The sequence below is a fragment of the Anastrepha ludens genome, chromosome 6, assembly GCF_028408465.1.
Source record: "Anastrepha ludens isolate Willacy chromosome 6, idAnaLude1.1, whole genome shotgun sequence".
Taxonomy (NCBI): domain Eukaryota; kingdom Metazoa; phylum Arthropoda; class Insecta; order Diptera; family Tephritidae; genus Anastrepha; species Anastrepha ludens.
Window position 1 is genome coordinate 22,671,505 of NC_071502.1, and position 24,526 is coordinate 22,696,030.

Sequence of the window (24,526 nt, forward strand, 5' to 3'; positions counted from 1 at the left end):
ACTGAGCTTTTTTTGACTCAGCAGAGATTCTGCGCGTTTAGCATTAAGAGTCGGCCACAATTGTCGGACGATTCTGCAGGTGGTTTCATTACGTCCTCAGTCATTCGCTGCTCTTACGATTTCCTCAAAGATAAGTAGCTTACATGCTTGTCTATGCATGTAGTTGTCTGTGTTATCATCAGTCGATTTAGTTAGCTAGTTCATTGGCTCTGCAGTTACCTTCAATGTTGCAATGGCCAGGAACCCATGCTGCCTATGGGTGAAAGATGTGTGGCAATTTCGTTAAGAGATGTGCGGCTACCTTCGAATTTGTCTGTTGCCTTGTAAAGGATTTTATCGCTGCCTATCTGTCAATGAAAATGTTTTGTATATATCATCTCCAGGTATTGTACTACACTGTACCAGTGTTGCGACTCTAAGTATTGCCATCAGCTTAGCCTGAAAGACACTACAGTAGTCGGGGAGCCGAAAACTGACGGAGATCCCCAGATATGCGAAATATACACCTCCGCCCACCCTGCCCACGAGCTTTGTGCCATCCGTGTATACATGTATGGACTCGTCCTGTTATACATCGTCCCATTCCCACTCTTCCCTTGAAGGTAGAAGGTTCGAGAACATTGTAATGGCAAGTGTTGGCGGGAATGCATGGTCCACCAGTGCGTGAAGCTCCGAAATAACAGACAGGACTTTAACGTGACCGTAGTCCATGTTTGACTACTTATTTAAAGCGTTCAGGCTTTCTATCTAAATCTACCGGAAGGAAGTTTAATGTCGCATATAATGCTTTCGGTGGAGTGGTTGACATTGCGCCGATTATAAGAACAGATGCGAGCCATTGAACCTTGAAACTCTTTTGATGTTCACACCCTTCTCAAGGGCATTCCACCATACTACAATACCATAGTAGAGAATTGACGTTACCACTGCTGTGTAGAGCCAGTGTATCGTTCTGAGTTTCAAACCCCATTTTTCCCCAATTAGACTACCGCAGGGGTACAACACCATTATGGCCTTGCGAGCTCTGTCTGCGATTGTGCTTTTGAACTAAAATTTATGTTATATGTTTACCAGGTTTCGGCGTGCTTTATGAAGTCATTATCGATATACACGGATTTACCTAAAACATTTATAAGCACGCAAACATACTTGTTGTTGTTGTAGCAGCATAAACATTCCCCATACTTACATAGGGGGAATGCTGCTGAAGTGACAGTCCTTGGCCAGATAAATCAGTAACGTAAAATTGACTGTCGTGGAAACGCTGCAAGCATACTCGCTAACTTCAATTCGTTGGCTATTTTGTATTCTTTTTACTTATACGACATTACGCTGTTGAAAATGAATTCTCGACTAATATTTGTTTGTTTATTTTATTTTACTTTAATTGCAGAAAGATTTATACGTGAGTAAAGTTGATCCGGGTTCGCCACGCGCCGAGCGTAAATTTTCAGCCGCGACCGCGCCATCGATGAAAACAAAGTGGCTGAAAGCATTTAGAAGCCTAAAGCCGGCTTCCGGTTCAGCACCAGCCGATAGGTGAGTAAATTTGAAGAATACAAAAAATCAAAAATCAAAAGAAAAAAATATCAGCATGAAATCGATAAATCACTTAAGTTGAGATATGCAAGTAATTTTTATAAGAAAAAATATATTTTTAAGATATTTGTAAGTAGACTTCATATCGAATATTAAGAAAGGCAGGAAGGCTGCGTTTGGCCGTGTTTAATTAGCTCACTTTCATATCTTATAAAATCTTATCATCTTATTAAAAATATTCTGAAATAAGTTAATTCTAAGTATTTTATTTACTATTTATGCCATACATCATGTTCTCGAGAACCAGATACCTACTTTTTAAGAGATGCTATGAACTGCATTTTTGCAGTTACCAATAATTTTTTCTTTTCTTTTTCTTTGCAAACACGATTACTCAAGTTTTAGTTTAATTTTTAGTTTATGGCGAACGCCTACATTAAATGCCAAAAAAAGGAATTTCAAAAGATAATTTCGAAATTATTTATAGATTTTATTTTAAGTAATGACATTGAGTTTGAGTAAAAAATCGACTATAAGTCATAGATAATATGATATGAAGCTTCGAGTTTAGTGCAAGTGATGTCTTCTTGCACTTCGGGCGAGAACTAAAACTTACGTCTAAGTTGTGGTACGAGTATTGTCTCAATCCTGGCCTACGGAAACTTACAGCACACAAGTTGCTTTTTTCTACGATGTACGTTTTGTATGTTGATCGACAGCAGGGCGTGGTCAACATTTAACTAAGAATTTTTGCTCTCCGTATAAGGTTAGGTATAGTTTTGAAGGAGGAATTCCAAGCTTTGGTTTCAACAAAAAAGTAAAATTAATTTCTATCTTTCGTTTAAGCCTAACTGAAAAAATAGCAAAAATATGGAAATTTCAAAAAAAAATACTTGAAATTCCGAACTTTCGTTTGAGCCTAATTAAACAAAAATAAAAAACCTCGAAGTTAATAGGACTATGAATAAGTTCGTGCGGTTTTTTTTCGAAATTTGAAACTTTATTGACGTAAAATGGTTACAAATTTAATATTCAAAATATTGTCCATCGCTTACTACTACTTTTTCCCATCTTTCTGGCAATTCACGGATTCCCTTTGTGAAAAATTCGGTCGGTTTTGCCGCAATCCACGAATCGATCCATTTTTTGACTTCATCGTAATTACGGAAGTGCTGGTCAGCCAGGCCATGTTGCATCGATCGGAAGAGATAGTAATCGGATGGCGCAAGGTCTGGACTATACGGCGGGTGGGGTAGGACATCCCATTTGAGCGTTTCTAAGTATGTTTTGACCACTTGTGCAACATGTGGCCGAGCATTGTCATGTTGCAAAATAACTTTGTCGTGTCTATCGGCGTATTGCGGCCGTTTTTCTCGCAGTGCTCGGCTCAAACGCATCAATTGTCGTCGGTAGACATCCCCCGTAATCGTTTCATTCGGTTTCAGTAGCTCATAATACACAACACCCAGCTGGTCCCACCAGATACACAGCATAACCTTCAGGCCATGAATATTCTGCGCCGACGTCGATGTTGAAGCATGGCCAGGGTATCCATACGTTGCCCGACGTTTTGGATTGTCGTAATGGACCCACTTTTCATCGCCAGTCACAATTCGATGCAAAAAACCCTTTCTTTTGTGCCGTTGAAGCAGTTGTTCGCATGCCATAAAACGGCGTTCAACGTCTCTTGGCTTCAATTCATACGGCACCCAATGGCCTACCTTTCGGATCATTCCCATGGCTTTTAAACGTTTGGAAATGGTTGATTGATCAACTCCCAAAGTTTTTGCAACCTCTTCTTGCGTTTGAGCCGGATCTTGATCGAGCAATTCCTCCAATTCGGTATCCATGAACTTTGGCGGCGCACCCTCGCGTTCTTCGTCTTCCAAGCCAAAATCACCACTTTTAAAGCGTGCAAACCACTTCTGGCACGTTCGCTCAGATAGAGCATGCTCACCATAAAATTCCACCAAGATACGATGACTTTCGGCTGCTTTTTTCTTCATATTAAAATAATGAAGAAGAATTCCCCGCAAAAACACATTATTTGGCACGAAATTCGACATTTTCAAGTGTGGTAAAAATATTGTTGTTTACGCTTCAAATAAAAAACTTATACTGACGTTTGTGCCTTACGACAGTAGCTCTCCAATGAATGTTTGGAAATGTGGATCGATAGAATAATAATCAAGTTACGCCATCTGTTGTAAAACCGCACGAACTTATTCATAGTCCTATTAGAAAACCAAGTCTAACTTTAGTTTGAGCCTAATTAAAAAACTATCAAAAAATATCCAAGTTTCAAAATAAAAATTCCAAACTTTGAGTTGAGCCTAATTAAATAAATATCAAAAATATTGAAGTTTGAAACGAAAAATGTTTTCAAACTTTGGTTTGAACCTAATAAAAAAAATATCAAAAATATCCAGGTTTGAAAAAAAATATTTAAAAAAAATTTCAAACTTTCGTTTGAGTGTAATTTAAAAAATCTTAAAAATAGCGAAGTTTAAAAAAAATTTAACTTTCGCTGGATCTTAATTAAAAAAGTATCAAAAATATCCAACTTTGAAAAAAACTTTATTAAAAAAAATGTTACTTTCCTTTCAGCCTAATTTAAAAAATATGAAAAATATTCAACTTTGAAAAAGACGTTTGAGCCTAATTAAAAAAATAGCAAAAATATCTTATTTTGAAAAAAAAACTTTAAAAAATTCCAAATTTTTGTTTTAGCCTAATTAAAAAGAAATATCGAAGTTTGACAAAAAACATTCCAAACTTTTATATGAGCCTAATTAAAAAAATATAAAAAATATCGAAGTTTGCAAAAAAGGTCTAACTTTAGTTTGAGCCTAATTAAAAAAAAATTAAAAATATCCAAATTTAAAAAAAATTAAACTTTTGCTTGATCCTAATCAAAAAACTATCAAAACTATCTAAGTTTCAAAATAAAAATTCCAAACTTTCAATTGAGCCTATTAAAAAAAATAGCAGAAATCCCCGGAATGTGAAAAAAAAATATTAAAAAATTCGAAACTTTCGTTTGAGACTAATTAAATAAATATCAAAAATATTGAAGTTTGAAAAAAAAAGTTTTCAAATTGGTTTGAGCCCGATAAAAAACTATCATAAATATCGAAGTTTGAAAACAAAAAGAATTCAAAATTTCAACTTTCCTCTGAGCCTAATTAAAACAACATGTAAAATATCCAAGGTTAAACAAATCAAACTTTTGTGTGATCCTAATTACAAAAAATATGAAAAATATTTAAGTTTCAAAATAAAAAATTCAAACCTTCGTTTGAGCCTAATTAAAAAATAATAACTTTTTAAATAAAAAAAATTCCTAACTTTTATTAGAGCCTGATTAAAAAAAAATGAAAAATTGCGAGGTTTAAAAAACATTAAAACAAAGTTCCAAACTTCCGTTTGAGCTTAATTATAAAAATGTAAACGTTTGCAAAAAAAAAAAATTTAAATAATTCAAAATTTCATACTTTTGCTTGAGCCAAATTAAAAAAAATAGAAAATAAAATTTAAATAAGTAAAAAAAGGCAAAAAATTGAAAAATTCCAAAAAAAAATTTTTTAAATAACTAAAAGTTTCAAACTTAATTTCAAATTAAAAAAAATCGAAAATAGAATTTAAAAAAGTAGTCAAAAGCAAAGAATTTAGAAATTGAAAAAAAATTATTTTTTTAAAGAACTAAAAATTTAATATTTTTGTTTGGGCCAAATTAAAAGAAATTGAAAATAAAATTTAAAAAAGTAATATAGAAAAAAGCAAAAAATTTAAAAATTGCAAAAAAATGTTTTTTTTAAAATACCTAAAAATTTCGTACTTTTGTTTGAGCCAAATTAAAAAAAATAGAAAATAAAATTTAAAAAAGTAGAAAAAAGCAAAAAATTGAAAAATTGCAAAAAAAATTTTTTTAAATAACTCAAAATTGTATACTATAGTTTGAGCCAAATTAAAAAAAAATCGAAAATAAAATTTAAAAAAGTAGAAAAATGCAAACATATTTAAAAATTGCAAAAAAATTTTTTTTTTTTAATAACTAGAAATTTCATACTTTTGATTGAGCCAGATTAAAAAAAATCGAAAATAAAATTTAAAAAAGTAGAAAAATGCAAAACATTAAAATATTAAAAAAAATATATGTTTTTTAAATAACTAAAAATTTCAAACTTTTGTTTGAGCCAAATTGAAAAGAAAATGAAAAATAAAATTTAAAGAAGTAGTGAAAAGCAAAAAATTTAAAAATTGAAAAAAAAATTATTTTTTTAAATAACCAAAAATTTTATACTTTTGAGCCAAAGTGAAAAAAAATCTAAAATAAAATTTAAAAACGTAGAAAAATTTTGAAATTGCAAAAAAAAATTTTTTAATAATTAAAAATTTTATACTTTGGTTTGAGCCAAATTAAAAAAAAGCGAAAATAAAATTTAAAAAAGTTGAAAAAAGGGAAAAACTTAAATTAAAAACCAAAAATCTGACGGTAGAAATCCTATATAAAAAATAGTTTATTTCTCTCTTAGGCCAAAAACTATAGTTACAATTCAAACAAAACTGACTTATACAATAAAATAAGAAATTTGGAAGTCCTGTGCCTCGGAAACATCTTCATATCGTCCCCTTAGTATAACAATAACCTATGTGCTCATAGGCTATTATTTTTTTTATTGAATTTTTGGATTCTCCATCGTCGATTTTATATGTGGTCAAAATTTTGTCAAATTCTAGTTCCACAAAGTGGGTCAAAACGTCGGTCAAAAAATAATAAATATTTACAGACATAACGAGATTTGAGTTAGTGCTACTTTCGACAAAAAGTTTGAAATTCATTTTCTTCAAAACATCAAAAAATGTATAGGCTATTTTAATACTAAGGGGACGATATTTCCTTCTCCCTTTTGCACAATTTTCTGCTATTACTAGAGCATCTTCACCAAATTTCATCAAAATCGGCGCGTTAGAGATTCTAGACTTTTTCACTTTACGTGCCTTGCCCCAAATGGACATTTATTGTGAAATTTTCCTGACTAGTCTGATAAAATAGAAATTACAGAATGTGCCAAGTTGTATTCACTTTTATCATTTTTGCCTTTACAATACTATTAAAATTGCAGCAAATTTTAAAATGAATTTTTTGGATAAGCATTTCAGCATTTCGTATGCATCCTGCAGAAATACAACGAATTATTCACAAAACCTTGCCTTTGATGGTCTGTTATTTGATGGATGAAGTCATAGTAATTCGAGCGTAACTAGAATTGTACCAGTTCGAAAACGGCAGGCTAGAGAGCTAAGCACTTTAAAAAATTTGCCTCTAGCAGAATGCTTCCAAGAATAATGCACAAAATGTTAATTGGAAGTATACAAATGTTGATGAAATCAATCAACGGATCTTTGCCCACTATAAACCAGTTTATTTATTGTTCCAACAGTGACTATTTTTGAACGGACTAATTAATTGTTATTCTAATGATGTATGGCTAGCAATTGATATTTCGTGGGACATCAGAAAAGCGCATTTTTAAGAAAAATAGAAGAAGAACTGTTTCAGCTATAAAGCATACTGATGCAAAGTAGTTCAGAACAAGTAAGTAGGTAACTAGTTGCAGCTCAGTTTGTTCGGTTGTTGTCAGTGCGAAAAACGTGTGCAAGGAAGGGCTCTTAACAGAAAAATAAGCGAGTTTCATATCATATTATCTATCCATATATAATTTATACTATTTGCGTTTAATATTTATAATCGGCGCTTACTGCTAATTTCATAATAACTGAAATAATTACAGCATTTACACGAAATTATAAGTCTAGTTTCAATCAAAGCTTATTAATATCATCTTAAATACCCCACTTTATGGTATAAGTAATTAAATAAAACTAAGTCAGCGTTAGAGTTTAAAAACTTGAGGATCAATGTGTGTAATATTTATAAATTCGGCTTTGACCAGCTTATGGGGAGTGTGGGAACCGAGGATAGTAGGAGTATGACTTCAGTATCTGGTTAAGCTCCATTTGCTTGATTTTAATATCTCGTATAGCTTTTGAATGCACAGCAGTGTGCTGCAGCCAAAGATATTTCGGTAGATTTATTGGGCCTTGTGGCTCAGGCACGCTTGGAATCAATCATAGGACCAAGTTTCAAAAAATCTAAGAAAGTGTTCACTGAACTCGAGTAGCTAATCATAAACTCGAATAACAAACTTAAACTGAATATTTCTTTTTATTCCTCAAACTCATTTGTAATGTAAAAGTTGTAATGTAAGTTGGCGAAGGAAGTTCCAAAATTCACAATAGATTTTCTATATCACAAAACTCATACGAAAGCCGAAACCTTCTGCAACCCCCTTAAAATATAAATGTAAGGAATCTCTAATTAATAATTGTTTATTCATTGGAACAAATCAATAATTAATTACAATGGGTAGTTCAAAATTTGAAGTGCGAACTTAAAATAAAAAAAACTGTTCTGTTCTAAATCAAAGCATAGGCCGGAGAAGTCAGAGTATAGGGCAAAAATTATAACTAAAGGGTGATTTTTTAAGAGCTATAGGAAAGTTTTTCAAAAAAAACACACGTAAATTCGGAAAAATGCATGAAATTTTTATTTAAATCGATAGTGCAGTCCATATAATTTAATGTTTGAAGATTATTTCATGCAAATCTTCACTGCGGCTGAGCTTCAAATGGTCCATCCGCTTAGCTCAATTTCGGCATACTCTCTCCAATGTTTCGGCCGGTATCTCACATACAAATGCTTTAATGTTGTCTTCCAATGCGTTAATTGAAGCCGGCTTGTCTGAATATACATGAGCTTTAACATAACCCCACAAAAAATAATCTAAAGGCGTTATATCGCACGGTCGGGGTGGCCAATTGACAGGTTCCGAACATGAAATAAAATGTTCACCGAACTCGCCTCTCAACAAGTCCATTGTTACGCGTGCTTGTGGCATGTGGCACACAAACTTTCCAAGCGCTTTTTTTTGTGTATTTATTGATGGCTAATCGCAATTGCAGACATTTTGAAGCCGGTCCATCGTGCACCACAAACGTAGTGCCGCGATAGCTTATCATCGTTGACAAACCTCTGCTTCTAAGTTTCCAAAAATATCTTAAGCTCAACTGGGTGCTTCCAATGCAAGGACCTTCACTCACCAATCGTTAAATAACATAGCGCGGCCCTGTGACGATTTCTGGTAGGGCGGCATGACTTGGGCAATCCGTACGTTCAGGGTCAATCTACTGCTACAGACGCACTAAAAATGAGATCCAACACTGGCGTTTAATCAGCGGTAGAGAATTCCCACAATACTTCAAGCTATTGCTTGGTTTTCCAGCAGAAACCTAGAATTGGAGAGCATCCGTTTTTCACGTTATCTGTTTCAAATAACTGTCACAAAAAGCCATTTGATAGGTCAATCAGAGACTTCTGGGGCATTCTTTTAAAATATGCTTCTTAACAAGCAAAATGTTAAATCTGCACTGAATCTAAATCCATTTTTTAATGACCTATTGCGCCACCCTCGTTTGATAGGCGTTGCAAAATTAAAAAGATACTACGGCACTGTACTCAATGCAGCTATGCGCACTTTTTATTCGCTCAAAATAAAGTGAATGCATAAAAATTGTGTACTCTATAGAAAAATTGCAAATTATTCAAACAGTTGCATATTTTAGTAACTCACAAAGTGAAAGCTGTTGCATGAAAGTTTTTGGCTTATGGCTGCAAAATCACCAGCCTACGCAGATAAACTCGCATATTCCAACGACTGTGCATTTCCGAGTACCTCCGCCAACACACATTTCACACTAAATGATTTTCCCAAGCGGTCGATGAGCACTTGCACTGATTGCGGCTGGTTGTGGCAGCATCAGGGAATTACAAATGCAAGCTTCAAAACTAGAAGTAACTTTGCAGCAGAATCTGCAAAAATAAAGTAAATAAAAAAACCAGCCTGGAACTGTGAAATGTAGAAAAAACGTAAGAGAAATCTTATTTTTCATGCACGCGCACGCATACATGCGCACACGAGTGCATTACTTTGATTTGGAAAATTTTGCGCTTATACATCATAACGGTAGGCCTTGAAAAATACAAAAATTGCTACATATCGATAGTTGGAAAACGACTCGTAAGCACACACAAATACACAGACAAGTCCTTACTACCCTAAATTAAAACCTGCGTGCGAGTACCAGTTCCGAAATGATTACCAGTTGTAGCTGAAGTATGTAGTTTGTTTTCTATTTTCTCAAAGTAAGCAAATGCCTAAAATGACAATGTAAATAAAAAATTGAAAAAATAAATAAAAATTGCAAAGTATTAAAATTTATAAAAGTAATCAGTTCTGGGCAAGTTGAAAATGGAAATTAAATAAAAAATCGTTAGTTTGGACGAGTTCTTAATGTAAATAAAAATATAAAAACCCAAATGTAAAAAATTTAAAAATTTATAAAAATCATCAGTTTTGGACGAGTTGAAAATGTGAATCAAAATTTACAAACCAAAATTTAAAAAATATTAGAATTTATAAAAATCATTAATTTAGGACGAGTTGAAAATGTCAATAAAAATTAATAAACCACAATTTAAAAAAATACTAAAATTTAAAAAAATCGTCAGTTTTGGACGAGTTGAATGTAAGTAAAACTTAGTAAACCAAAATTTTAAAAATTTTAAAATTTATAAGGTAAACTTGAAAAACATAACGATAATAAAAATAGAAGAAGAATATATTTGCAGACAAATCTTATTGGACATTTTGCAACTGGTACAAGTCTAGTCTATTTCGTACTATTATCACTTCTTCTAGCCTGTTGAGTAGTTTAATTTTTCATTGCTAGGCAAAAATAGTATATTTATTTGCATAAAAATCCAATTCGTTGTTTCGCAACTAGTAGGAGTCTAGCCCATTTCGAACCAGTATCACTTCTTCTAGCTCGCTGAGTGCTTAATTTTTCATTGCTGGGTAAAAATAGTATACTTGTTTTGCATAAAAATTCAATTCGTTTTCTTGTCACTGGTACAAGTCTAGTCCATTTCGAACTAGTATCACTTCTTCTAGCTCGCTGAGTGCTTAATTTTTCATTGCTGGGTAAAAATAGTATACTTGTTTTGCATAAAAATTCAATTCGTTTTCTTGTCACTGGTACAAGTCTAGTCCATTTCGAACTAGTATCACTTCTTCTAGCTTATTGAGTAGTTTAATTTTTCATTGCTGGGTAAAACTAGTATATTTATTTTGCATAAAAATCCAATTCATATTTTTGTCACTGGTTCAAAGTCTAGTCCATTCTTAACTAGTATCACTTCTTCTAGTCTGTTGAGTAGTTTAATTTTTCATTGCTAGGCAAAAATAGTATATTTATTTGCATAAAAATCCAATTCGTTTTTTTGCAACTAGTAGGAGTCTAGTCCATTTCGAACCAATATCACTTTTTCTAGCTTACTGAGTGCTTAATTTTTCATTGCTGGGTAAAAGTAGTATACTTGTTTTGCATAAAAATGCAATTCGTTTTTTTGTCACTGGTACAAGTCTAGTCCATTTCGAACTCGTATCACTTCTTCTAGCTTGCTGAGTAGTTTAATTTCTCATTGCTAGGTAAAAATAGTATATATTTTTTTGCATAAAAATCCAATTCCTATTTTTGTCACTGGTACAAGTCTAGTCCATTTCGAACTAGTATCACTTCTTCTACCTTATTGAGTAGTTAAATTTTTCATTGCTGGGTGAAACTAGTATATTTATTTTGCATAAAAATCCAATTCCTATTTTTGTCACTGGTACAAGTCTAGTCCATTTTGAACTAGTATCACTTCTTCCATCAAATATCCCTTCATAATACACTTAACTGGTTGAGTAGTTTGACTTTTCATTGGTGTGTAAAAATAGTGTATTTGTTTTGCATACAACTCTAATTGGACATTTTGCAACTGGTGTAATTGTAGCGCTTTTCGAACTAGTATCACCTCTGCTCTCAAATGCCAGTTCATGAACTTTGTTTCATGTTTGTTGAGTAATCTGGCTTTTCACTGCTGGATAGTAATAGAAGAATATTTGTTCTGCAAACATCACTAGATGGTGATTTCACACCTAGCACAAGACTAGTCCCTTTCGTACTAGTACCACTTCTTCCATAAAATAACAGCTTATGAACTAAAATATTTGCTGAGTGCTATAGTTCAGCTTGTCCAGTGCATATGTAAATGCATGCGTGTATGAGTGCAAAGAAACACATGTTTGTGTCGATCATATATATCACACACACACACATACAAGCAAATGCGGTTCTGCCTTATGTAATCGTTGAAATGTAAAATTTTCAATGAAAAATTATTATTTTTCACCACTACCACTGCCGACGTCGCTGTTGGTGTGTGCGGCTGTCGTAACCAGAACTGTTATAGCTGTTGAAGTGAAATATTTGCTACCCCGCCTGAAAGTATGCCAAATATACATTCAATGCAGACTGACGATTGAGGCAACAGCTTACAATAAGGTTTTCTAAGCACGTGTCGTATGAGTGTGTGTATGTGTGCATGTGTGAATGTGTGCATGTGTTGACCAACATTAGTGATTTTACGCTGAGGATATCGAATATCAACGCCGCGAAGGGAAAAAATAACGCTTCAAAGCAAACAAATCAAAGGCAGCAAAATAGATGTTTGTATGCGCTTAGAGCGTGAAAAAAGTTTGCTGAAAGCCCTGATTTGTGGCGCATGGAAATATGAAACTTTCACGTCGATTGCAGCTGCTGTAGCTACAGCTCACAAAAACCAGCAGTTTTCATGAACAATAGCAAACTATCTGCTTTCCGTCTTCCTTTGCGATTGCTTGCCACAATAGTGTGTAGTTGTGTGTAGAGACGAGTAGATTGCCACAATAAAAGAGGAAAAACACCATGACTGACAGCATTTGCAGATTTTCCATTCAATATTACATATTTTATGCAACACTCGCTTCGCTTTTGCTGATATGTGTCAGCAATTGCTTGGCAGGTTGTTTGGCATTCGCTAAAAGGAAATACCAGCAGTCAAAGCCAAAAAAAAAAAAACTAATATTATAAAATATTACATTTAACTAATGAGAAGTTCAATGCGGTTGCTTTGCTGTTTATGCAGTGAAATGCAGAACCAAGACAAACTCAGCGCACACTATTGAAAAATGAAATTTAAATAAGGTTGTACTTATCAGGCAGGCTTTCACATCAACAGCGTTTGATTTTTTACTATTTTTGTTCTATTTTTTGTTTTGTGCAAAACTTTGGTTTTGTAACTTTTAGCTGCACAGGTCAGATGCTTGCCAACAGCTACAGGCAAACTACATTTCACTTCAGCTCTTTGCGGTTTACAATAATGACTGACCGCAATGTGGATTATTTACTATGAAATATTTTACTTTTATATTTATTATAAAAAATACATTTGTAGAGAATGTTTCTGCTCAAATTACGTAATTGGTTGAGTAGCGTGGGTTGTAAAAACAATTTAAAAAACGCGGAATTGGCAAAATCAGAAACTACATTTTTATTGATCTTAAGAAATTTACCAACCCAATTCAACGTAAAATTAAAAGCCTTGGAAGTATCATTAGTATGCGGTGTCATTTGCTTATAATAGACTATTGTGATAACGGTAAAAAACGGGCGCTGCAATAAGATCTTGCCCTACGGTAGCTCTCCATAAACTGACACATGTTATCTCGGTGGACATCCATATCAAGAAGATGGCAACCAGTTCTCAAGGGACTTTAACTAAAGCGTGGTTAAGTTTCAAGGGCCGGTGTTGATTTTGAACAAAATACAATTTTTTTACGAAATTATTATCATTTTTCCTTATTATGATAATATTGATATAGTTCAATTACATCTGAAACAAAATATCCACCAAATAGCCGTCGCAGCCTCGGCGGCACACCTCCATCAGATGGTCCAAATTTTCGATGACGCTGAGGCATAATTGAGGTTCTATGCCATTACTTCGCCGAATTATCTCATCCTTTAGCTCTTAAATTGTTGCTGGCTTATCGACGTATACCTTTTCTTTCAAATAACCCCAAAGAAAGAAGTCCAACGGTGTCAAATCACATCATCTTGGCGGCCAATTGACATCGCCGCGACGTGAAATTATTTGGCCATCAAATTTTTGGCGCAAAAGAGCTATTGTTTCGTTAGCTGTGGGACAAGTGGCACCGTCCTGTTGAAACTACATATCGTCCACATCCATATCTTCCAATTCGGGTCATAAAAGGTTCGTTATCATCTTACGATAGCGAACGCTATTCACAGTAATTGCCTGACCGGCCTCATTTTGGAAAAAATGATGCCGTCGGCCCATAAACCGCACCAAACAGTCACTCTTTGTGGGTGCATTGGTTTTCCGGCAATCACTCTTGGATTATCATTCGCCCAAATGCGGCAATTCTACTTATTGACGAATCCACTGAGCTGAAAATGTGTCTCACTGAAGATGATTTGCGCGATATGCATTTTGATTTGAACGCCCGTTTTCATAATAAGCCTGAATAGCTTTAACGCGTTGCTTGATTGTGTATCTTTCCATAGTTCAAGTTGAGCTAGTCTGAAATTGAAGAGTTTTAAATGAAATAAAGGAAAAAGTTTGACGTTTAGGTGTGGTTCACATTAAACATCGGCCCTTAAAATTTAAGCACCCTTTAGTAAGCAACTTCGACTCTACACAGATGGTTGAAAAATGGCTTGTGGTATGTGCTGATATATATTCTCATAGACGTAAAATTGAAAAATCTGTGCGTTATCTTAATACTTGTCTTCCAGGCGGATGTATTGGCAATAGGGGAAGCACGATCAAGAAAATGTCTGGCCTTTTGTGGTCTCTCATAATACAAGAGGTAATTGGAGCCTTCTTGAACAGGTTCTGCGATGTATCTGAAGTACAGAATTTTGCTTTGATTGAAGTTGAACATCTGCATAATTTTTAGATTCATTATTTTCGCAATGCCATTGTGTCGCTTCAAGTACATAGAGTTTGCCAATGTGGTGCATCCAGCTATCACGTGGTCTTATATCTCACTCCGACTTTTCGGCATCTGTCTGCAGCGGCATTTGGATCTCGCATTACATATTTCAAATAATTTCTTGTTGGAATCACAGCATCTGTATGGCGAAAATGCTACCCTCCGTTTCGGCGAAAATCGACCTGTTGGTAAGCCAAAAGTGCGACGATTTTTGGTAGATATTTGGGCTCAGCAAGTATTTTCGATACAAGCCATGAACAGCCATTTCAGACCATCTGTGAATCTTTTCATCTGTTGAGGTTTGCGTTCCTAATTTCGTAGGATTGATTCATCCGAAGTGGGGTGTAATTATCATCCGATTTGATTGCAGCTTTGTGCAGATGGAAGCGAATCATTGACAGTATTGCCCATCGCTGGCTATTACTTTCCCTGATCCTTCTTGTAGATCTCGTATACCGTCGCGGTAAAACTGTTCATCTTTTGATGATATCGACGGATCAAGCCCTTGTTTGTGGTCTTCATATGAATGGAACTGCTGGTCAGCTAGACCATGTGCCATCGATCGGAACAGGTGATAATCGGACGGCGCGTGGGATAGTATTTCCCATTTCAGTGTTTCCAAGTAAGGTTTAGCGGGATTGGCACCGTGAGGCTGAGCGTTTTCATGCTGTAGAGTCACTTTTTCATGCCACTCCGCGTATTGCGGCCGCTTCTCGCGCAGTGCTCGCCCCAATCGCATCAATTGAGGTCGACGCCGATCCACAGTGATGGGTTCGCTTGCTTTTAACAGTTCATAGTAAATAAGACCAACTTGGTCCCACCAAATACATAGCATTACCTTCGCAGCGTGAATATTCGACCGAGGTGACGACGTAGAAGCATGACTGGGCAGTCCGCATGACTTTGTTTTCTATTTCTTTGGATTGCTGTAATGAATCCATTTTTCATCACCCGTCACGATGCGATGAAGAAAACCCTTCCTTTTTTGCCACTGGAGCAGGTGTTCCCAGGCGAAAAAACGACATTCAACATCCCCTGGTTTTGACTCATAAGGAACCCAAGTCCCCTGTTTCTGAATCATTCCCACAGCATGCAACCACTTGAAAATGGATTGGCGGGTAACTCCTAATACTGAAGCAAGGTCTTCTTCCGTTTGACACGGATCCTCATTGAGCAATGCCTCCAATTCAGCGTCTTCGAAGGTTTTTGGCCTTCTCTCACGCGGACGGTCGTCAACATTAAAAGCACCGTCTTTGAAGCGACGGAATCAATCTCGGCACGTTGTTTCACTTAAAGCAGCATCTCCATAAACTTTTTGTAGTTCTCGATGCACTTCAGCAGCCGCTTTTTTCGAGTGAAAGAGGAAAATCAACACTTCCCGCGAATGACGATTATTCGGCACGAAATCAGACATTTTCACAAAACCAAAAGTAAATGATACCAGAACAAAATCACTAATATGTCGAAGCAGTTTGTTCACCATATGTCTAAGCTTGGTTTATGACGTTTAGGTGATGTTAGAATCGACTAGCACACACTGCTGGTGGCATCTATTGACAAACTGCGCGAACTTAGTTGCACACCTAATATTAAGTTGGGTCTTACAGACAGCGTGAAGGCGCCTTTTGAATTCTGCTGTTAGATATTTCCTCATTTGCATCGTATTTATACTGCGGCTTTGCATAACTCCAAAGTGCTTGTATACCTCTGTCGGTTATATTTCTGTTATGTTGAGTCCGAAGTTACATGTCGAGAAACCATATAGGGAACTATAACTATTCGGATCTTTCGGCATTTATCCAGTCCAATAGGCATTTTAATGTCATTTGAGAAGGTTTCGGTACATTTCAAAAGCTTATCTAGATGATTGGAATAGCTGGCGTAGAGTTTCAAATCATCTACGTAAAAAAAGTGGCTCAGGCGGAATCTTCTAGACTGTTCGTGCTTTAATACAATTTTTGGAGTGAAAACTTCTTTAGAATCGTTGGGAGTGATTTGAGAAAAAGTGAAACGAAAAAGCGACCATCTTGGCTACGAATATTACATATAAACGTAGCGACGAACTAAATAACTTTTAGGCCAGCGTCGACAGCATGGCGCGATAGCCGAGCGGCTAGCAATGTGAGCTTCCGATCCAAAATTCTTGGTTCGAATCACAAGAAAAAATTTTTTTTTTTTGAAATTTGCATTGTAGGACATTTCTGATTATTTATTGAAAACAGTTTTTTGGCTTTTCTATTTTTGGTTTAGATACTGAAAGTCAGTTTAAGTGAGTCGGTATAAATATTTCGTACATTAATTTTTGTGAGCGTGTGAGGGAAATGTCCCCCCCGGGGAAAACGGTCTTGAAGCCCACTTTATCTGTTCTTATCAGCTTAACATCTGATAGATCCTCCATCGGAGGACAACAAATGTTAAACTGATTTTTGGAAATAGGCGGAGTGTTTTAGGGGCTTGCTCCACCTCTGCCACGGGTTGGCCCGGTATTGCAGTACCGCCGGGATTTCGGCCCAAATTATTGAATAAATACAAGAAGAAATATACTAATACATTTAGCTTTGGTGGGAAGAGACATAAATTTTTATATGAATACAAGTAGACGAAAATGGAAGAAATTTTTAAGTCTGTTTCTTCGGTCCGTTTGGGTATTTTTTTTGACAACATCGAAACCAAAGCATTTGTATCATATTTTAGCTATCATAAGCCACTCGTATCATTTGTTGAAATTGAAAACATTGAGGATGAATAATAATAAAATGAAGAAAATAAAATATGAACTTTATAGCAATATTATAATGAACCTATAATTATCCCGCTCCTAATGCTGCTTTCGTCTTATTCTCTCTCAGTTTGTTTTACGAAAGGTTTCACTTCTATCGCGTCTAACCGTTAGACTGGTATTTTTTTAAATTTTATTTTCTTTTATTTTATAATATTTTATTTTATTTAATTTAATTTTTTTTTTTCAAACATCCTGTTCTTTGGGAGGCCCTTACACAACTTGGCGGCAGCTTTGCTGCAAGTCAAATGTGTACACTGTTTTAATAAGTTTTTAACTATCGCACTCTAAATTAAAATAGAGCTAATAGGTACAGGTGTGAATATTGTAACAATAAATATATACTAAGTTACTGATGGAAATTTCTTATTATATAACAAGAATTCAGCAGAGCCGCTTTTTGAAGGTCATAGATAAGGTGCTTCTCCAATTTGGGCTTCTTGAAGTATTCCGTCAGATTTATGTGAACGAGTCCGTGGGCCGATATGATCAGTCGCAATATAAAGACCTTTCTGAGTTTCCACTGCCACTTGATGTCAATGCTCAGATCGGAGTATATGCTGATTTTCTCTGTGTACGTTTTATGAATATTTTTGTTCAATGGACGCCAATGTCTATGACAAACGCAGTGTTGTCATTTTTATGTACCACAAATATGTCAGGTCTATTATGAGTTCTTGTGGTATTCGTAAGGATTGTTCTGTCATAATAGAGAAGCATGTCTTTATCTTCATGCATTGGTTCTGGAACATATCTCACGATGAAAATCGTGCATTTGAGAAAGTCGTAGGTTCAAAGTAGAAAGATTTTGTTAATAGCGTACACCCAGCTAGAACATGATTTAGAGTTTTGCCGTGGCCGCCACAGCTACAACATATGTCTTCCGGAGCATTGGGCTCTCTGATGACGGACTTAGCATAATTTTCTTGCATAGCACTTTCTGGGAACCTTTCGGCCAAAAAACCACCCATTTTACCCGTAGTAAAAATTTCTAGATTTCTCTAGTTTTATGCACTGCAGTCTTTTTTATGCACTCACCAATTTTCAGTTGTACTTAAAGGAAAATAGTGAGATTATTCGAGTTAACCGCAAATGGGTTAATGAAACTTGCGTGTTGAATGTCATTTAATTCACTAAAAACCACAACAACAACAACAACAAACAATTAAAGCGCATTCACTAAGATATAACGTGTGTGTATGTGTGCATTTGTAATTACAAGTCAGTAAATTATGGCGTGTTACAAAGTTGATGGCCGTCAACGTATGCTCAGTAAATATAAAGCAAACAACATTCAGTCTACGTGCACTTTAAGCGCACATCTAAGCATTGGATTGCACGACCCAAGTGGTTGTTGTTGCTGTTGTCGAACTAAATCCACACTCTCAACTTGCCAAATCGACAAACCATTGTACGATTTAAGTGCAATTTGACGCAAATGCAATAATTTGCTTCGCGGCTTGCGAAGTGACCGATCAAAATGTTACGTATACGACAGGTAGAACCCCAAATGAGTAATGGACACACACCGCAAATTGCACATACATATGGATATGCATAATTAAAGCAGTTGTGTGGAGATGGAACTTAGGAGATGGAGATGGGGCAGCGGAGTTTAAGGCTAGAAAATTTAATGCGCTTTAAGCGACACGGAAGGGATGTTGGCTATTGTTGGATGGCCCACATTTTATGGATCTCAAAACGTATTTTGTTACGTTAAAAGGCTCTGATAAATTTTTTGTTTTATTTCGACGTTGAAATTCGTATGTAGGGATTATTTACTTAAGATTTAAAGAAAATACATCTTTCGTTTCGATAAGTTTTCTTCATTTCGTAAGGGTCTTACTAATTCCCCTTTGAAGGTGTCATCGTCCCTATTGGCAAAACACCAATTTTATACCATAACGAATCTTTTACAAATAGTTGAAAAGATAATAATCGAATAGTTCGTAGTTTAATATATTTATTTATTTTTATTTTATAAAGGTTTACATAACAATAAAATTATTATACAAACTGAAAGTAGTGCAGCGCTAGCATTGGAGGCTTTCGGCTGGGGTTTAAAATATATAGTTGATTTAATAAAGCTTTTCATCCAAGCTTTCGTTGTTTCTCGGTCGTCGTTAAACATTTCTTGAGCTGATCGCTGTTCTGGTGGAACACATTGGACTTTCCAGTACTCACTTTTCTGGTCACTTCTAGTCAATCGCCTCCTTCAAACTGATCAGCTGATCCTAAAAAGAGTAGCGGAAAGTAGATGATATTCTTCTAATCCGACCAAATTCACAGAAAATCATACTTACCGGGTTTGGCGATCGTTCGGGCCGACCGACTGCAATTTGACGGCGATCTTCATGACTTTTATACTTGTATGTAATCCATGTTTGATGCTTGAAGCAGAGATCAAGTTCGTTACAATTTAGTAAAGCAACAAATGCGGCAAATCGGTTCAAAAGATGTTTTGTGTCAATTCCAGCAAACCTGGATATTTTTTTGTTACTAAGGTTGCGCGCATTACAAGCAGTACTCTGCGTAATTTCCAGTTACTGGGCTGTGCAATAAGTGCAGACTCCACAATTTCCTTGATTTTATCGATATTTTCGACAATTGGCCTTTTATATTACTGGAAGGGAATTGTTACGAAAAGTGCCTTGATATTGCATTTGATACTATATTATCATAGTTACATAAGTAGCAACAACAAAAATTGGTATAGCTTTGTGTGCATAACCCATCCAAGGGTATCGTAGTGGTAGTGAAGTTCCTAACGAATTTTTCATTTCTTTACCTTTAAACTTGGCTTCTCCAAATACTAAATTGTAAAAAAAAAATCAAACGTAGTTTTTCCTTCAAATCAACGCTTCGAAAGGTAGAATGCGCAAATATGGCTACAGGTATATACTAAAATTATGTAGCGGAAAATCGGCCTTCCTTTACGACACCTAAATTTATTTCTTTATTTATTTTTATTCATTTAATAATACAAAAATACGGTGACTATGAAAAACAGATTAATGCTGAATAAAAGAATCAAAAAAAGTTGAATTTATAATTTACAGAGAAAACATATCAGAAAATACTTAGGATTTAGCTCAGCAATTCATTTAGTAGCAATTTGAAGTGGTATTTTGTTGTATTTGTTAAAGAAAAATCTAGGCTAATATGATTTGAAAGCGATTTAAATTCTCTCAAAGTTCTAGAAATCGGAGCATTGACAGCATAATTAGTTTTAATTATCCCTTATCAGAAAATACTATGATTTCGTAAGCTTTGCTGAGGAATATTGAAGTAAATTTTCTCAGGAAGCGATGGGTAGTCAATCGCACCACTTATCAAATCGAAAACAAAAGTGAGCGAAAGAATAGTCCTTCCCGTCGAAATACTGTGAACGTCAAAAGAAAATGTGCTCAACATATTGACAAGTTTTGAATTTTTATTTTTTTTTTGTAATACATTTTTTTATGTCTTTTTTGTATATATTTTTATTTGCGTATGTCTGTTTATTTTTTATAAATTTTTTTATAATTTTTTAATTTGTTTACGTATTTTATATTTTTTTATAAACTTTTAATTTTATATATAATATACACATATTTTTTTTAAATTTGTTATGTACTTTATTTGTTTTATATACTCGTTTATATATTTTCTTTTTTATGTATTTTTTATTTTATATTTATATATTTTTTTGTTTTTAATATTTTTGTGTTTTATATACTTTTTATCTTCTTCTACATATTTTTAATTTATTTATATATACATACAAATTTTTTTAATATCTTTTATTTGTTTTTATATATTTTTTATTTTTTATGTTTTGTTTTTTATATACTTTGTATTTCATTTACATATTTTTTAATCCTTTTTGGCATATTTTTTATATTTTTTTTTTTTTTGTTTTTTTTATATATACATTTTATTTATTTTACAAAATATATATTTTTTTCATGTATTTTATATTTTTTTAGAAATTTTTATTATATGTATTAATTTTTTTATTTGTTTTTATATTGTATATTTTTCATATATTGTTTGTTTTTCAATAGAATTTTTTTTTGTTTATGTATTTTTTCAATTTTTTCAATTTTTTTATATTGTTATTTTTTATATATACTTTTTTATTTTATTTTAATGTATTTTATATTTTTAGTCAACATTTAATTTTTTATTTATACATTATATATATTGTTTTATTTTATTTGTATATATGTTTTACCGTTTTCACATATTTTATATTTTCTTACATATATTTTATATGTTTTTATATATTTTAATTTTTTTATATCTTTTTTATTTAATTTTTTAAATATATTTTTTATTCCTTTTATATATTTGTAATTTTTTTAATGAGTGTTATATTTTCTTACAAATTTTTAATTTTTTGTATACCTATATATTTTTTAATTTTTTTTATATATTTTTAGTATATTTTTGGTTTTTTCAATATACATTTTGTTCAATTTTTTCATTTCCTTTATTATAATATTTTTATTTTTTTTTATTTTGTGTATTTTATATTATTTATAAAATTTTAATTTTATATATCCAGATATAAATATATTTTATTGGTTTTTTTATTTTGTATTTTTCATGTGGTTTTTATATACAATATTTATTTTCTTTTACGAATTTTTTATTTTGTTTGCATATTTTTTATATTTTTATTGCTTATTCAGTTGATTTTTTTATATATATTTTTTTATTTATTTATATGTTTTGAATTTTTTTATAAATTTTAAATTTTTTTTAATAGATTTTTTTATTAGTTTTTATATAAATATTTTTTATATATGGTTTGTTTTTCAATATAATTTTTTTGTTTATGTATTCTTTAATTGTGTTACAAAATTTTTTATAATGCCCATACCGCAAAACAAGCGGAGCAATTTTTAAAACTCGGCAAAATAATGCGCATTCGTTATAAGGCAAAAATGTTCACCACAACGAAAAAAACTTTATCAAAAACTAATCTTTCCAAGCCACTTGCAACTTGGGCCTTATTATTACTATTATTACTATTTTTTGATTGTTCTCTTTACCAGTTGTGTTTACTCTTCCTTCTCGTCAGCCAGACTCCTGCTTAAGCAGACAACGTTAATATTTATTAAGCGTTTCGCTCCCTCGATTCGGATGCGAATTGATTTAGATAATTTCAGTAGCTGGTATCCCTGAACATACATAACCTTTTCTCATCGTACTTCTATTCTAGACACCTCTTATCCGATATCTACTACGCCCCTGTCACATGTAAGTGAAATGAGAGACTTGGTTGTAATATTTTATTCGAAGCTTAATTTTGCTAGTCATACAAATTTTATTATTACCAAATTACTTGCTTTTGCTAGGCGTCATAGCTCCGATTTCTCCGAACCTATTATGCTGAACCTTTTTTATACGACGTTCGGACGTTCAAAACTTGGGTATGTATCCTTCCTTCGGTCTCCGTATTATACGTGCCACGCTGCTGGAATTGAACGAATCCAGAAAGTATTCTTACATTTCTCTTAGTTTTTTGGATCCTATCCCTAACTGTGAAGCGCGATGCTTATTGATTAACGTTGCAGAACTGGAGAATAATTTTATTTTTGTTCTCAATTTTGATTTGATCCGTGGGGCTGTTGACTGGCCAGCGCTTTTTGAGAGAATTTTCTTTAATATTCTAGCCAGAGATCTTCATAGTTCGGAATTTTTCTATTTAGGCTTTCGAAATTTGTTTTTGCGCGAAATGCTCTTATTATTAAAGTCGCAGTTGGGATGAGAAAAATTTATAAGCGAGAAGCCCCATTAGGCTTTGTCTGTAAATGTGGCTCATGCAAGTGCAGTGATAATTTCCATTTCTTCGAATAATTGTTAACCATGCGTTAACTAGAACTCTTCCATTCATTTAATGTTTGATGTCTCGAATTGGCACTGAACTCTACGCCATGATCGATGATCATTTAGAAATCATAATTTATGAAAAAGAGGTCAAATTAAGTACAGCCCTAATGTGCATGCAAGCCTGCCTTGTTAGAGATTTGGTGATTAGAGCCTATACGTGTCATTCACCACTAAGTGTATACAAATATACATTCACAGCAGACATACTATACATGTGTATATGTGTAGGTAAGCAACTAAATACATCGCGAATGCACCTGTTTACGTACAGATGTGCATGCAACATACACACAAGAGGAGGTCAGCTAATAAGCCGGCAACCATGGCAATCACTTAAGCACCATCCACTAATTGACTTACTTATGTACTTTCACTTTTAATTACAGTTTATTAGTCGAGTCAAGTTGATAGGTGCAATTGCAGAATGTTCCAATCAGCAGATTTGCCGTTAAGCTTAATTAAGGCAACAATAAAGTAGTCTAACATTATTTAGATAAGTGCTTGCTTACATATCGGTTTACTTGTATGTGTGTATGTATATATATATGTGTGTGTGTGTGTGTACTAAAAACCACATGCACGCACGCTTTGTTTGCTTGAGCAGAGCTGGTTTACTTGCAATTAATACGGCAAATAATTAGTTGCTACTTAGCGAAATTAAGTTAATCTACCGCAACAAAGAAGTAAAAAAAATCTAGCCGTGGGCTAATTGAAATTTATGAGCAAATCGGCGGTATAAAGGGGAAGGGTTAATGTATTTGGCCTAACCACCTCACTCACCATTTCACATTTATTTCCAAATATTTTTCGATAAGTTTGAATTTTGGAACCTTATACGCCCAACTCAATTCGGATTGGTAATAAAGTACACCACAAGCAAATATTATAAGACAAAATATTATTTCCGAAACAATCTCTCGCATTGTAAGGCCTCTTTTCTTTATGCTAAAATTTCTACCTGCTTGAATTCAGACCAAACTTTTCCGCGCGACATATTTTTTTGTTTGAATAAGAAAAGTTGACAAAATTTCGCGGTTTTAAACTTTACACTCTAAAAATCAGGTTTCTTTCAGTTTTTTTAATAAAAAAAAACGAAATAATTGAAATAATAGTATGCTTCTAATACGGCTAGCCCTTCATGTTGTCAATAACATATTAAAATTTCTGACAATTCGGTTGAATAGTTTTAGTTTCTCTGACAACACAAGGCCGAAAAATTCGTTTCGAGACAAATGAGTGTAAAGTTTGAGGTACAGGAGCGCGCGGACCGCTCTTACCTAGTTAATGGGCTATAGAAGCTATAATATGGGGAACTTCCGCATGA

At 33.7% G+C, this 24,526-nt stretch overlaps 1 protein-coding gene and 1 pseudogene across 1 annotated transcript in view; both read left to right on the forward strand.

Annotated features, from left to right (window-relative positions):
* Nucleotides 1-1,392: 1,392 nt before the first annotated feature.
* LOC128865811 (uncharacterized) overlaps nucleotides 1,393-24,526 on the forward strand; it is a 188,965-nt gene continuing 165,831 nt past the window's right edge. The window contains 1 exon segment of the mRNA XM_054106171.1: nucleotides 1,393-1,539. Within this exon segment, the coding sequence (XP_053962146.1) occupies nucleotides 1,472-1,539 (68 nt within the window). The 5' untranslated portion in view covers nucleotides 1,393-1,471.
* Nucleotides 16,882-17,062, forward strand: LOC128868974 (U2 spliceosomal RNA; annotated as a pseudogene).